Genomic DNA, 14,937 nt, shown 5'->3' on the forward strand with positions numbered 1-14,937 from the left:
GTGCTATTAAGAAGGAGGATGAGCAAGCAGTACAGATCCTTGCTTATGCTTGGGACAATACAAAGAGAGACAAGTCCCTCTTCAAAGGAGGTGTAAAATAACTGAGGGACTCCCTCATGTTTTTATTAGATGGCCAAAATAGTTAGCATAAACCCATAACTGGTTTTGCCTTGTCAAAACAAAATATCTTGCCTTTGTCACTCTCACATAAAGCCCTTTTACTCATTCTGGTTTTTTTGCTTCTCTTTGAAATATTGCAAACACAACCAGAGTGCTTTGGAGCAGTGGTATGTAGTGTCAACCTGGCAGATTCCAGACTAGTGCTAAAGTATTCCAGTAGCTTTGCCAGTAGATGGAGGAGGCTGCTTTGAACCCTTTCATCTGCATAATAGTTAGAGGTGGTATTGCTACCTGTGTGGTCTATTTTGCTCTCGCTGAGAGATACAAGGATGTGAAGGTTTTTGCCATTTCTGTTTGAGGAGGTCAGAAATGTAGATGCTGTTACAAAGTTGTAAACATACACCTCTGACTGTATCATTTAATCTGTTGAAACTTCCAAATTTGTTATTGCTTCTTTCTGGCCTTCTGTTTATCCTGTCTCTACATCAGTTATGTTCTAAATGAAAAATTCCTCAACACCTGTCACATGCAAAGAGAGGCTGTTAATTCTCTTGTATTTGAGACTTTTTACAGAAACATGGAAAAACAGAAGCTTACAAGGAAATCTTAGCTCCATAGTAACAGTTCTTCCACTGCTAGAAGCAAAGAGAGGAACATAGACCCCCTGGTAAAAAGGAACCCATAAAACCTTGTGTCCAGCTTCTTTCTGGTATTGTTTCCCAGTTTAATATGTCATTTACCAAAACTAGTCCATAAAAGAAAACTGGTTTTAGTGCAGTTTTACCCAGGTATTTCAAACTTCTGAAACAGGCCTGTCTAATCTATGCCAGTACAAGTTGTTTGACATGAATTTCAATACCAAATTGAAGGTGGAGGGGAGGAACACAAAATGTTATTGTCACAGAATATGTGCAATAATTTATTTTTACTATTTTTTTATTACTAATTGGTTTTTGTTAATGATGATACTCAGTTTTCTTGTATTATATCTGACAAGGGCTGTACTTAGGGTTTTTTGGTTCTAGCAGTGGCTGATACTAGGTGACTCAAAACACATGGAATTCTGTAGCTCTGAGAACTTTCGATAGCTACAGTGGAAATTTTTTCCCAAATCCTTCCAAAAGTTTCTGTTTCTTTCTGACTTAAGATTTACAATAGTGAGCTGCAGATTAGAGGAGTTTAACAGTAAACCAATTCCTATTGGAAAATACTGATTTGTCAGAACGAAAGTTTTTAGCCAGTAGTAAATGAAGATCAGACATCTGGTGTTATATGTACCCAGTTTGTAGTCTCCCAGGTCTGCAAAAATGAAATGTGCTGTAGCCAGAAACTCCAGCAAGCCAGAGCATGTTCATGCTCCAGTTTGTCACTGAATGAGCTAAGGTTTATACAACTCCTCAAACTCTCCTGCTTTACTACAGCATTATTTCCAGGATGATCTGCTACGGGACATTTCTGCTTGCAAACTTTTCTGAGGCTAGGGGTCGCGAGGCTTCTTGACTCTGACTCATAACAGATAGCTCTTTGGGAGTTTCTGAAAGACCTTGTGTCTCCAGACCTAAGACAAACCAAATAGCAAGACTGGATGTTGGTAGCTTTATTGTGCAGGTCTCGTTAGCTGCTGACTAAACTTGCCATTTCAGTTGGCAGCCGGGGGGGGGGCCTTAGAAAGTACAGTTGCATAGGTCATAGTTTTCAAACACAATATTGTCAGATTTCAAGTATCAGAGCATTTTTCACTTCGTATTGTCATTCTAATTTGGCCTGATATGTCTTTGATTATTTTGACAATTACCAGTGAATAAACTTGATTTCCTAGCCAACAGTTATGCTGATCATTATTTTTTCTATGTGGCATCTGTGGGAGTTAGGGGAATGTAGCATTTGGTTTGTTTGGGTCCTTTCTCTTCTACAAGAAGTCTACAGTAGAAACTTGCTTTGACTTTAGTTTATCAGGAAATCTACAAGAACTGCTGTGTGAGCAATCCATGCATACCCTGTCCTCATCTTGTGAGGTTACTTCTTCATTTTATCATTGCAGCTGCACAGCAGTGCTTTTAGAGTAGATGTATTTTCTCCCAGTTATTTTAGGAAGACTGGAATTCTGATGTTTAAGGTCAAACTGAAAAGTTCCAATGAATCCTCTTGGTTTGTCTCATCATCTCTTTTGTTACCATAAGCCACACACATTTTGAAAATGGTCTCTCAGGAACTGGCAAACACAACTCTGGGCACAATTAAGGTACACGAGCTACAGTATCACAGGTCTTGGGACCTAGGTCCCAGTTATGTTCCTCCTCACGCATCTGTTTAGATATCTGCTTGTACAAGTGTCTTTGCACTAGGTGGAAAGATGCACCTGTACATACTCCCTTCCTTCAGAAAGCAGAAGTCAAGGGTGACTGTAGAAGGCCACAGCAGTGTGTGGTGCGTGGCCAGCGATGGCCAGCATGCTGCTGGTGTCTCAGCCTCCCCTAGGCTGATGTCACAAAGGACAGCACTTCACCACTAATGTTTCTGTGGCAAGGTGATACACAGATAGCATGATGGCTGATAAACAGATGATTAAGGGGCGTGGCAGGTCAACATGGAATACTGACGGGGAGGGCTTGACAGAGGTGGTGTACTTGTTTCAGGACATTGGTGCTTCCAGACTTCATCCCACATCTCAGTGAACCCATTTCCAAAGTAGATATAAAGTATGAAAACAAAAAAAATTTTGCAACAAGGAATCTAATCTAGCTTAATTCAAAGTAACTCACAACTAATATAGCTAGTGCAGCCAGTCCTGCGAATTCTTCATTTTTACAGGATGCAGACAAATTATCTTTAACAGTTTTGCATCAAGTATGTACAAGGATGGGTTGTGTAAATTGTCATATGTGAAGACAAAGACCAATTTTCAATTTCATCTGAAGACAGAATAAAACTCCTAGGAAAAGGATGTAATGACTCATGCAAGAGTAATCACAGTTTATGCAGGGCTGCCCAGCTACCAGTCCCATTACTTAGCACCCAGTCATGTTACTAAGGAAATTACTTCTTCTTTTCTAGTTCTTATTCATAAAACATGACAATGAACCATGACATTACTTCCTATGTCATTACAGTGCCTGAAAATTTCCTGAGTTTTTAAAATCAGGTAATAGAGACCATCTTATGTGCTAACTGATCTGAGTTTTTGGCATGCTTTTAGATGTTTTTTACCTCAACTGTAGAACGTATGGTTTAGATAGAGAAGCAAGACATTTTCCTTTATGCAATGAGGAAAATAACAGTGTGCACTTCTGTAGCATCTTCCACTTGATAAGCTGATAAAGTACTATAGAGTCTTTCCTGAAAAATATTTACCACTGATGGTATGTTACAAAAATGTAAGTATGGGTCATACAGGAAGTAAGTGGGTCAGAATACTAGAACTGAAAGTGTAATCCAGCTATCTCAAATCCTCTTTCTGTATTCTCACCATAATTCCATTTTTCTTGCACAGGACATATTAGCGAGGCATTTTGGTGTCCAAGATGGGGTCACAGTCTGTTGGATTTTTTGGTTCCTTTCTCCTCCTCCTGCTCTTCCCCTCCCTCTCCCAGCTATATTTTGAAGAAAGATTGTGCCTGAAATATCGTATGAGAAATCTCCATAGATTACTTGTGGCAGTGAAATTCTGGAATCTGTCACTGTGCCTGAAACATTTCTGGTACCTCTCTGTCCTCAATACTTACCTGGTTTTGCACAACTGGCAATGACAAAAGCAGAGTGCCATCAGCTATTCAAGATTTGCTGGCTTTCCTAGCTCATCAGTAGCTCAAATGTCATTGCATTTGGGGAAAAACTAAATTGAAAAAAGATTGGAGTGAGTTTTTTGTGTGCATTTAGGCCTCATTTTATGTGAAATTGGTTTGAATTTTGATCTTAACTTCAAGGTTCTGTTCAGTGTCAGTATGATGTTATAATTTTCGTAATTTGGGGGGAGAAAGTTATGTAAGTGTAGAAGTCTGCATCCAACTGGTGACTTATGTCCTAGCACCAGTGAATGAATCCTTTTGGAAACTGTTGTCTTTCACATTTACCTCAACTTTTCTGTTTTGGAAGTTGTTATTGTAAAAGGTGCGTGGCAATACCAACAGTGATAATGCTTTCCTACTGCTCATGCCTGCCTTAAGGAACCAAAGTGGGGTTGCTATTGGAAGGGGAGCACCAGTCAGAAACACCACTGTGAGCTTCCTTTAGCTTGGTATATTAGATAAATTTAGTTTTCTAGTCTTCTGTTTCCTCTTCTTCCCTTACTGCATATTTGAGCACTCTCTGCCTTTATTTTTTTTCTTTCTTATGTTATAAACTTCATCTTACTTGAGCTTTCTTATGCAAAGATTCTACTCATATCTATGAAAATTCCCAGACTTTTCCAAGAACTTTCCTCTCCTACTTCTGCAACATACATGATGGCTAAAGAATCTTGTCTTGATGGCTAAATGTTTCTTAAGCTCTAGCTACACTTCAAAGGAAGGTCCAGTGCTCTTTTTGTCTTGAATTGCTTCATTTAAAAAAAAAATCATTTTGCTGTAAGATATTTGATCTTACATATTTTATTGCAAAATTCAGTGTCCTGGACAATGCATAAAACCCCAGACTACAAAGGGGTAGATGTCCTGGTTCTACCCAGCAGTACCCAGAGATGTCACTATGGTAAGTCACTGTGTGGAATTTTAATCCTGCTGTTGTCACCATTGGATGTAGCTTAACTTGTTTGGAGTGAGAATGCCACGGTTTCATTTACTTTTGATGATTGGTTTGATAATACATAGAGGTCCTGGAAGATGAATTATCTGCTCCTTACTGACATTCATCATTTAGATACTTTAGGACCACAACTTCAGCAACTTCATGTGGTCAGACTCTGAAGTTGAAAAAAAAAGCAGCTTAGTAAAACTAGTCCTGGTAAAAATGGAGAAAGAGAGTGAAAGGATTGAACACTAACGTGAAATGAAAATAGTGCATGAAGAGGATCTTCCAAAACAGAAGAACCATAGAACTAGTAGACATCAAATATTTAATGTCAAAAACAATTAAATGTTTGGTTAGGCAGAGGAATATTTGCCTCTGGAAAGCTAACGCCAGTAGGGTAGCTGTGAAGAGGTTTGCAGAATGTTGGCTTATGAATGCTGAAAAGAGGGAAAGAACAGTGTTACCAAAACTGCTCTGGACAACTGGAATAACTGCGGCAAAACCAGAGAAATGTTGGCCAGGCAGCCTGAAAGACTGAGCCAACAGGAAAGAGACAAATAAAATGTTAAAGAAAAATTTGATCTAGACGGCGCTTCAAAAGTCAACTGAGTGTGCCTTGATTTCAATTTAAGCAAAAGCCCTTTGGCTGAGTCAATGGTACAGCTGAAGGTGCCTGAGGTAATTTGTTAAAAATCAATGTTCTATTTATAATTATCTGGTTGTTTTAAAGGGTGTACTTTACAAAAGGAGATTAACTAGCCATGTGTTCTGTCAATAGCTCTCGATCCTTTAGATCCTTTACCGCTGTTTGACTCTTTGTTTTAGAAAATGTGTCTTATACCACCAACCTGTTGCACAAACTTCACATAACACGGTGGGATGAGGGGGAAGTCTGCTAATGTAAGGAAATTGTGTGTGAAGTATGTAGTAGACTCTGAACTGCCCGTGAACAGGGTGGATTTAGGAAACTGTTAATTCTTGCTGTAGCGCTAATTTGGGAGGCGAAATTACGGAAGTCAAGTTCTTAAATCCATGGAAAAGGGCACGGAGAGGTCACTGCATGTTAACAGCTCGTGTGCCGGGGGTTCGGCGAGACTCAGCCTGAATAGCCTGCGGAGGGGTGTGGTTGCAGAGCCGTAAATCACGGCTCGGCGCGGGCTGTGCTGCTCAGAGCGCCTGCGGCCGCCGCGCTGCCTGAGCCGCTGCACGCAGCGCACGGCCGCGGGGGGCTGCCGGGGCCGGCCGGCGCCGCCGCCCCGCGCCCGGCAGGTGAGTGGCGCCCGGGAGTCGGTCTGGTTTGCTGGGCTGAAAGCGTGAGAGGTACGGAACCCGGTCCGTGCTTCGCGGCCCGGGCGAGGGAGCGATAAGGCGCCCTTAGAAGGCTCCGGTTGAGTCACCCTTCGCGTAGTTATCGCGAGCTGCTCTTCTTTAGGGCAGGCTGGTGCAAGTGTATGCGCCGGCTCCTACCGCGGCACGGCCATACCTTGGGCTCTCCCGAGAACGCCCCAGTTCATTTCCTGGAAGCGCTCCGGACCGCTGGTTGTTGCGGGTCCGGCCTCCGGCCGGCCATCCCTTCCTCCCGCCCGGCTGCCCGCTCCTCCCGGCACCGCCGCCCGCGGGGCTCCGCAGCCCCGGCGGACCTGGACGGGACTCGCTGCCAGGAGATCGCTTAGCCGGGACAAAACCTCCAACTAATCCCCGGAAAGCCTGGAAAGAAGCAGCAGGGATCGGCCTGGTAACTGTGGGGACAGCGTTGTCTTCTCGGGCGGAGAATGAGAAGCCGGTTTTGTGTGTGAGTGTGTGTGAGCGTCCCTCGGTCCCGCCGCTTCTGTCGGGGCAGGGAACGGAGGAGCAGGGCGAGCGCTGGCCCAGGCGGCGGCTGACTGGCGGACCACTAGAAGTGCCGTAGCTGTGGCAGTAACTACTGAGACGTTTCATCCAGTGCTTAGATTTTGTAGGAATGGATCCCATGGAATCCAGTACGTATTCTTTAAGTATAAAACACTGGTGTACTCGAGATACCGAGATACTTCACTGAGTAGGCGAAAGGAAATGCTGTGTCCTTTTTTTTTTTTTTTGTCGGTTAAAGAGGAGTGTATATAAAAGCGCTTCTTTCTGTCCAAATCTGTAATTTCCGTAAGTCGGTTGTTAGTTCGAAATAATTAAGTGCATACTCGCTGCTGAAAAGGTTTTTTAAATACTTCATTTTCAGTTAGAGTGGGTGGTTTTGTGTTTTGGGTTTGTTTGGTGTTTTTTTTTTTTTTTTTTTTTTCAGTAACATCGTGGGAACAGAGGAGCAGGCAAAATAATAAATGACTTCCTATACTAGAGGAGGAACAAAAGCTTGTATTTTGAAGCATTAGCTGAAAAACGCTTAGATTGGACTAACCTTGGTGAAGTGCTCTATTTCTGCCAGCAAAATGGGGAGAGAATGTTTATTTCAAGTCAAGGCTTCATACGGTTCAGGATTACCAAGCTAACTGGTTGGGCACTTAAGTTTCTGAGATAACTTCATAGTACACGCCAAATGAGGAGGTCTCTACTTATTATTGAGTCTTCTTAATGATCACTTTTTCATGGCATTTTTTATAGACATCAAGGCACGTGTGAAAACTCATGAAGAGAAGTGTGGGGTTTATCTGTTTCTCTCATCTCAAAACAGAGAAATTTCAAAGATAACTTATGCTGGCCTGTGTGCTTTCTGTTGCCTGAGAAAAGCAGTTAAAAAATAACATTTTAAATAGATTGTCAGATTACAGTGCAAGGATGTATGGGGGGGTGTAAATTGTATGACGTATATAAGGAGAGGGAAAGAGAGCACAAACACTTTGATAGCACTTCAAGACCCTTTGGAAGCACTGATCTGGCTGTAATCTTGTGGGGAGTTTTTGATGTTTGACAGACTCATGTTTTTTCTGATACTAGCTTAAAGCCTTTGAACTGTTGCGTATGCTTTCTCAATCTATTTCTCCTTATCATAACAGGCTGTCGGTTCTTGAACCTTAATATTCTTCTCAAAGTCCTGTGACCTGTTTGCTGTAGCAGCTACTGCATCAGTTTTATCTTGTTTAAAAAAAAAGGCAGAAAATACAGGTTATAGAAAGCTGCTTCTAAGCCACTTTTGGGAGCAGGAATCCTCTCTGTTTTTGTTATACTAATGAAGAAGACTACGTTGCTTCTAGGGAACAATTAACATGTAATCTACCTTGAGTTTATAGTGGCTATAGTTTTAACTATTTCTTCCTATGATATGTTAACTTTAGTGGCTTTTCAGTCATGCTTTTTCTGTTTCCCTAACTTACTCTCTTACTACCCAAAAAGTAAATCCAAGGAAACTGATCTGTTATTTGTCCTGAACTTCACTTTCTTCACCATTAAGGTTGATCACTTTCATTATTTCCTGTGTGCATCTGCATAGTGCATGCAAATGTGCCATGTAACTTAGCAGGGAGAAGAGAGTAATATATGTCCCGCTCATGTAACTTATTGTTACTGGTTTTGAGGGAGATAGGGCAGGTGGGTGGGAGGAGGTTGTGAGGAGATCTGCTGTGTCAAAAGTAAGTAGGGTTTTCACAAAAGTTGACTCCATCTTGTAAAGACCTGAGAACATAAGGCAGTTGTTCTTCAGTTGGATGTATTAAATCATGTTCAAGCCCTCTTAGCTTCATAGGATATATAATGATAAAGACACGGTAAGACTCTGAGTAAAGTATTGTACCATTGGTCATATGATAACACCAGGTGTAAACTTCAGAGAGTTTGATCTAACAGGGAGAATCACCTGGACTGCAGATCAATAAGACTTTGAGAGAAGTGTGAATCTTTTAATGACCAAAACCGGTTTAGATATAGCTCAGAGTTTTGAGATAGCTTGAGAGTCTGATTCAGAACTCTGAAATTGCTTTTCTGTTTCCCTTTATGAGGTTTCCATTAGCACGGGCATATACGGCCTCAGACTGTTTGTTACACCATTCACGAATCTCTGAGGCCAAACTGGGGATTTCCATTTCTCTGACTTCCCCTCCTCCAATGTATTGAAATAACAAAGTGGCAGCCATTGGCACTAGTTGTGTTATGTTGTGGTATGGAAGGGACACTTATTCTTGTACCTGTGTCAGGTTGAATGAACCATCAGAACACTTCTTCAGACTGTGTGAACATCGGAAAGTTTTCATGAAGACAAGCTGAGCCAGAAAGTTTGTATTTGCATCCCAAAGCCAAGGGAGCAGGAGTAGAAGGACATTTTGTATGTTGTTTTGGGAAAGCAAAGGTTATTTGTTTCATTGTTCATATGGTTCTTTTTTGTTTTGAGCAATGATGTGAAGAGATGCACACCCCATTGGATTAGAGCTTGGTGCATGTTTGGTCTTGCCCACTAGATATGTATTTTATTCTGTGTCCAGTCTCATACTGTTTTCCTAAATGCCATGTTGATTTTAAAGAGTTCTTTGTTTGTATTCCCTCACCCTCATTCGTAACAAAAAACCAGGACATTTCAGAAGTTACCTGAGAATGTTTCATGCCCTCCAGTTCTCTGAATTCACAATCTGACTCCTGCCAGTTCCATTCCTGTATACTTTCCCAAATTACAGACTGAAGAAAGAAATGCCACTCTATGTATAAATACAAATTCACCTAGCATTTTTAACATTATATTGGCATGAGTCAACCTTGTTTGCATCTAGTTAGAGGAAACTTGTATGACTTCCAAAGTGCTCTGTTTTGTTAGATGCTGCATTTTGACAAATGGGAATGTGTACAATTACATTTCAGTTCATTTTGGGCTATTGTTCTGCTATAATTTCTACCATTTCCATTGTTGATTGCATGATGGCAGATGTTCAAAGTGCACTGTCTCTTAGGGAGTAAAATTTTCAGGGTTTCTATATCTAGCAAAGTCAAACATTCTTTGAATCATATGCTAAAGTATTTGAGACATTCCTGAGTCTTCAGTTGAAGAGGCTCCCTCCTTGCAATGTTTACATTCAATATGAGAAAAAATGTATGGATAGTTTGACAGGACTTTTGTTACTGAGCTAATTGTTGTAGTTCTTGGTTTACATTTATGAAGAATACACAGTACAGCAGCAGATAGGCAAGCAGATGAATTTATGGGTAGAAGTTAGCAGACCTGTTGTTTTTGGTGGGGTTTTTTTTGTTTGGGGGTGTTTTTTTTTTTTTTTTTTTTAGGGGTTTTGCGGGGAGGATTGCTTGAAATATCATCAAAGCTTCTGTACGCGCGTAACTGTGGCTAAATGTCTTGCAAGTTCTTGAATGTAGGTATTTCTTACTAACTTTGGAACTCTACTTGATTCCTCAAAGCAAAACTCAGGTGTGAATTTGAGGATTGGGTATTGAATTTGTAAATCATGGGATGTTACAGAGACTGACTGAAAAGGTGCAATGATTAGGACATAACTAAGGGAGTTTGGTTTTCTTTCTTAAGAAGGGCTTCTTAGGAGGGGAGGTTAAATGGAAAATGCTGTACTTCTGAGGGTCATTGCTTATTTGTTGAAAATTCTCAGACTGTTGGATTGGAAACCTACTGGATTGCTATAATAATTATCCTGTCATTTGGTTAGGAGAGGGAATTCTCAGCCGCCTGCTTTATGAATTCTCAAACATGAAGGGGTTGACAGTTCACTATCATTGTAAGCCTATCACGGACTCATCTGGTATCAACTACTAAACGGAAGCTTTCGTTGGTTATATTTATACATGCTTGGTTTTGATACCCCTTTGCATGGAATGTCATATATTCCATTTCAGCATAGTGGTAATCTTGCAGGAAAGTCTAAGGAAAATCTCTCTGACTGGATAACCTGCACTTAAATAGTCAGCATTCAGAGATTTGGAGGTGTTTTTTATAAACCAATAAGAAATTACGATTATTAAGTACAGAATCTCAGCAGCCGCAAAAAAGAGAATAGCAACACGTTTGTGCAATATGAGCAAGCTAACCTCCAATTTTTCAGATTCTTGGTGTTTGTTGCCTTACTACAGTAAACACCTAAAGTTGAGTTGTCAAATGAATGTGTGAATTCTAAGAAGCTTCCCCTCCCCCCCCCCCCATTATTTGAGATAATTTTTATCAGTCCTCTCTAATAATAAAGCTGAATTTACTGGAAACAAGCTCTGTCAGTTTGCTTTAGCTATAGGAGGTTGTAGCTTTGTGGTAAGCATTTGCATTCTGGAGCTTCCTATCTCTGGACCAGTTGTTTTGCTTAGAACAATTGTAATGCAAAACATCAATTTACAGCGCTTTTTAAAAATTATTTTGAAAATAATTATGTGATATTTTTAATACTAGCCAGCAGAAACTGTGTCCTCAAACCACACGATAAATGGAGAAGTGATTTAGTATTTCACATCAAGGGCCCATATGATAATTTACGGAAGATTTTTTTGTGAGAGTGTGGTTTCTTTAAGATTTCAAATTCTGTTTGGATCTGTGTAACTGAAAATGTCGGTTCTTATTAACCTCTCAACTCTTTTCTACTCTTTTCAACAAGAAACCTGACCAAAGTCAAACAGATTCTCTCTGGGCAGAGATGCTATTTCCAGAGGCTTTTCTACTATAGTACGTAGTAGCTGTGCTCAGACAGAGCCTTGGCAAATTGAAGGTTTTAAAAAAATTATATAAATGTTATTTATCATCTTTAATTAATGAGTATTTATTGTAGGACCTTCAGGAAGGGAAAAGTGGGAAGGGAATTGTTGTTGAAGCCTGGAAACCTTATCCAGCCTGTGAATCTCCGCAGTGCAGCTGACTGGAAGTAGCAGAATTCTTTCATAAATTTGAGATCAGTTTTAGTGTTACTGTAAAACTAAGCCTGTTACGATAACCTCTGAGTAGAAGTAACAGTAGCTTCAGCGCAGCAACACTTTGATAGTACCTGTGATGCTGAGGCTGGAGAAGGGAGCAGGAGGACTATAGAGCTAGCTCTCTTTTCCTTTCAACACCTGTGCGTTCCCCAAAACCAGAGGAATTCTTGTGTAGCTGTAAGCAGCTGGCTTCCAGGCTGCTGGGCCTTCAGGGTGCTACTCCTATTTCTCAGCATGAAACTTGACCAAGGGCAGAACAGATTCTCCCTGTCCATAACTGTTATTTCCAAAAGATCTTCTGCTTTCTGATTTCATATCAATCTCTGCTGCTCCTGTGGCTTTTCCAGTTTTTATAGGAGGCACCTGGTTGACTACCACCTAGGTTAAATAATGTAGGACTGGTTGACCTTTAGGTCTGTGTGTCTGTTCCATAGAGTGGCTTTTGCAGGCTAATATAACTGGATAGGATAAGGCAGCCTGTATTCTGTAATATAATACTATGAAGTGAAGACAAGGCAGCATTTTTTGAGGAATAGAACAGCAATCTGTTAATGTGCCTGAAATGTTTGTCTGACAAAGTTTTTTGCTCACGGTAGCAGAAAAACCTGTGCTGTACAGCAGGCTATAATTGATTGTACAAGAGACTGACAGCTATGCAAATCGCTAACGTCAACAACGATTTGAGCCAGCAGGCTGTGCATGCTGAAGAAGAGAATTCCAGTAATCTGCTCCTGCCCTTATCTCTTGGGTAGAGCCCTTTAGTTTACAGCCTGTTAGAAATATGTGACCAGTTCTCTGCTAGATTTATTACTTGAGTAAGACTCTTCAGAAACAGTTTTTTCCTCACAGTATGCCGACTACTGGGTTTAGAAACACATTCTTCCAAACCAAGCTGTAGAGTGTCCTTTATTTTTTCTCAAAATGTTCTTGAAATTTTGCTTTTTGTTAATGATTCCAAGTTGATGTCTGAGTCTTCAGAGGATGTGAAGGAGCAACAAAGAGGAACTTTGTGGATAAAAATGGAGAATTGCTCAGGGCCTGCTCTTTCATGTGTGTCCAGATCAGTTGGTTTTTGTTGTGACTTGTCACATGTATAAAAGTTAATATACACATGTGCTTGATGTGCAATTGGGAGCAATGTGACTGGATTATATTGCAGGCTACATCTTGAGGTACCTGACTGCCTCAAAGCAAAGGAGAAGTTCAGTTCTAGATGTCGTTGTTAGTCATGCTATTTAACTCCCATTTAAAGTGGGGGCTTTGATGATTGATGTGCTATGATAAATCTTGGTTTTGTTTTTCCAGAACCAAAAATGATAGCTGCAGGAAAATTTTCAAGTCTTCCCAGAAATGGCCCAGTGAACCGCCAGTTCTCATTAGCTTCTTCCATGGACCTTTTGACCACTAAACCTTCGCCAACTGAGCATTGCTCAGACTCCTTTCAAGACATCTCTATCCATGGCACTCTTCCGAGGAAGAAGAAGGGGACAATTCCCATTAGGTCTTGTGATATGTTTAGCCACATGGGAACACTGCCATACACCAGAACACACCGGCAGCAGCCACCTTTTGTACAGGACGTTATAGAAGAGTACCCTCCGCAAAGTGGGAAGAGCAGTAAACTCCATGCCAGGTACCTTGTAAAACCTTAATTTACATATGTTTGTTGCATAGGAATTACTATGTATTTTTCTAGACCTCTTAATGTCCAGTTATAGGTGCAGCTGTTTATTATAACTCTGCATTCTAACAGAGTTTGATCCCCCCCCCCCCCCCCCCCCCCCCCCCAGTACTCGATTTAGGTCTTGATGGAAAAAGCCAAACAAAAACCAGTGTGAAACGTGCAGGGTGGGAAGGAGTGAATCTGATGCATAGATTTTGGGAATTCTGATAATTTCTTTAATTTCTTCTTTTTTTGACTTACTGAATAGCTCGGGCTTCAAAATAATTTTCCTTTTGCAGTAAGATCAGTCAGTATATAGACTGTTAAATACTCATGCCTGTTTAAAGTGCCCTTCTATACCACTCTTTCTGTGGGATCTAGTGATTTGGACTTTCAGTCTTTCTTTTGACATCTGTGTAGTTTTTAAAAAATAATTTTTAAGGACTAGGTCTTGCCTCTGAATGTTTAAAAGGTATAGCATTGCATGTAGTAGTCCCATGGAGGAAACCTTTAAAAGTCGCTGAATTGCTTTGAAATGACCCTTTGCATTGTTCTAACAGAGCAGTTATAACAAGGAAGTCAAAACTGTTCAAACTTGGTTTTGATTTGGATTCACTGCTTATATGGATGGAGTGCAGAGGAAGAGGAGAGAGTGGTGTTCCAGCTGCCTCCAACCTAGAGCTACACGTGAGCTGTTTTTCTTGAAGACTTAGTGGAACCCAACATACGCTGAGCTAAGGGCAAATTATCCCTGTTTATTATTCTTGCCTGACTTCCTGGTTATAACATCCATGACTCTTGAGAAAGAATTATACTTCCACAACTAGCATTTATCTTGGGAATCTGCTATCATCACTGATATTTCATTGCTTACAAAAAAGTAATTAATTTTGTAAATGTCCTTTTTTTGTTCTCATATTGAGGTCTGTAAAATGGGAAAAATTGTCCAGCTAACACAAGAAAAATTCAGTGTAATGCAGTGGGTCAGTTAAAGGTACAAACATGAGTGTGTTAGGTTGCTTGGGTGACAGAGTTAAAGGTTGAGAAAAGATAACCAAGTGACAACTTCTGAATTAGGATTTATAGTTTTGCTGTGTCCATCACTATAAGATTTCTTGTTCTCAAATCTTGTGAGGGAAGGACAGTTCTAATTACGTGGGATTGTGTGTGTAGAGTGGTTTTTGTCCGCTTTTTGCTTGCGGCATACAGGATCAAGCTTTCTTCTCACTTGAAAATAAGTCTTTCTTCTCTATGCCCCATTCACTTTTAAAGAAGAAAGGGCCTCAGTGTGTTTAGTGTTCCTCTGTCACTAATCTCTGAGCTGTACCTGCTTACATGAACTGGCTTTTTAACATAATTTGCTGCTTTGATTTGCATACTCTCAGAGAACGCAAGCAGCCAGCGCAGCTGCCATAAAAAGAATATGGTGATATACACTGAAGTTTTCTCTTATGTCTTCCTTCTCAAGAGCAGTTACTAAGCATGATTTGCAAGAGATGTTTTCTTTTCTTGAGAGACAAAAGCCTCCATATTAAATATATTTATACTTGTAACTTTCCTTGTCCTGTGAAGAACATTTTTGCACAAGCAATAAGAGTATGAAC

At 40.5% G+C, this 14,937-nt stretch overlaps 1 protein-coding gene across 4 annotated transcripts in view; it reads left to right on the forward strand.

Moving 5' to 3' along the window:
• Positions 1-14,937, forward strand: part of BCAR3 (BCAR3 adaptor protein, NSP family member) — an 80,070-nt gene that overhangs the window by 8,879 nt on the left and 56,254 nt on the right. Inside the window, exons 1-2 of one of the 4 annotated variants that reach the window (XM_075508339.1) lie at positions 6,210-6,824; positions 12,976-13,303. In XM_075508339.1, the coding sequence (XP_075364454.1) occupies positions 6,806-6,824; positions 12,976-13,303 (347 nt within the window). In that variant the 5' untranslated portion in view covers positions 6,210-6,805. Of the gene's footprint in view, positions 1-6,209; positions 6,825-12,975; positions 13,304-14,937 lie in introns of those variants that run through there. The other 3 variants (XM_075508341.1, XM_075508342.1, XM_075508343.1) reach the window with 3 other exon arrangements.

Source organism: Mycteria americana, chromosome 7 (assembly GCF_035582795.1).
Source record: "Mycteria americana isolate JAX WOST 10 ecotype Jacksonville Zoo and Gardens chromosome 7, USCA_MyAme_1.0, whole genome shotgun sequence".
Lineage (NCBI taxonomy): Eukaryota > Metazoa > Chordata > Aves > Ciconiiformes > Ciconiidae > Mycteria > Mycteria americana.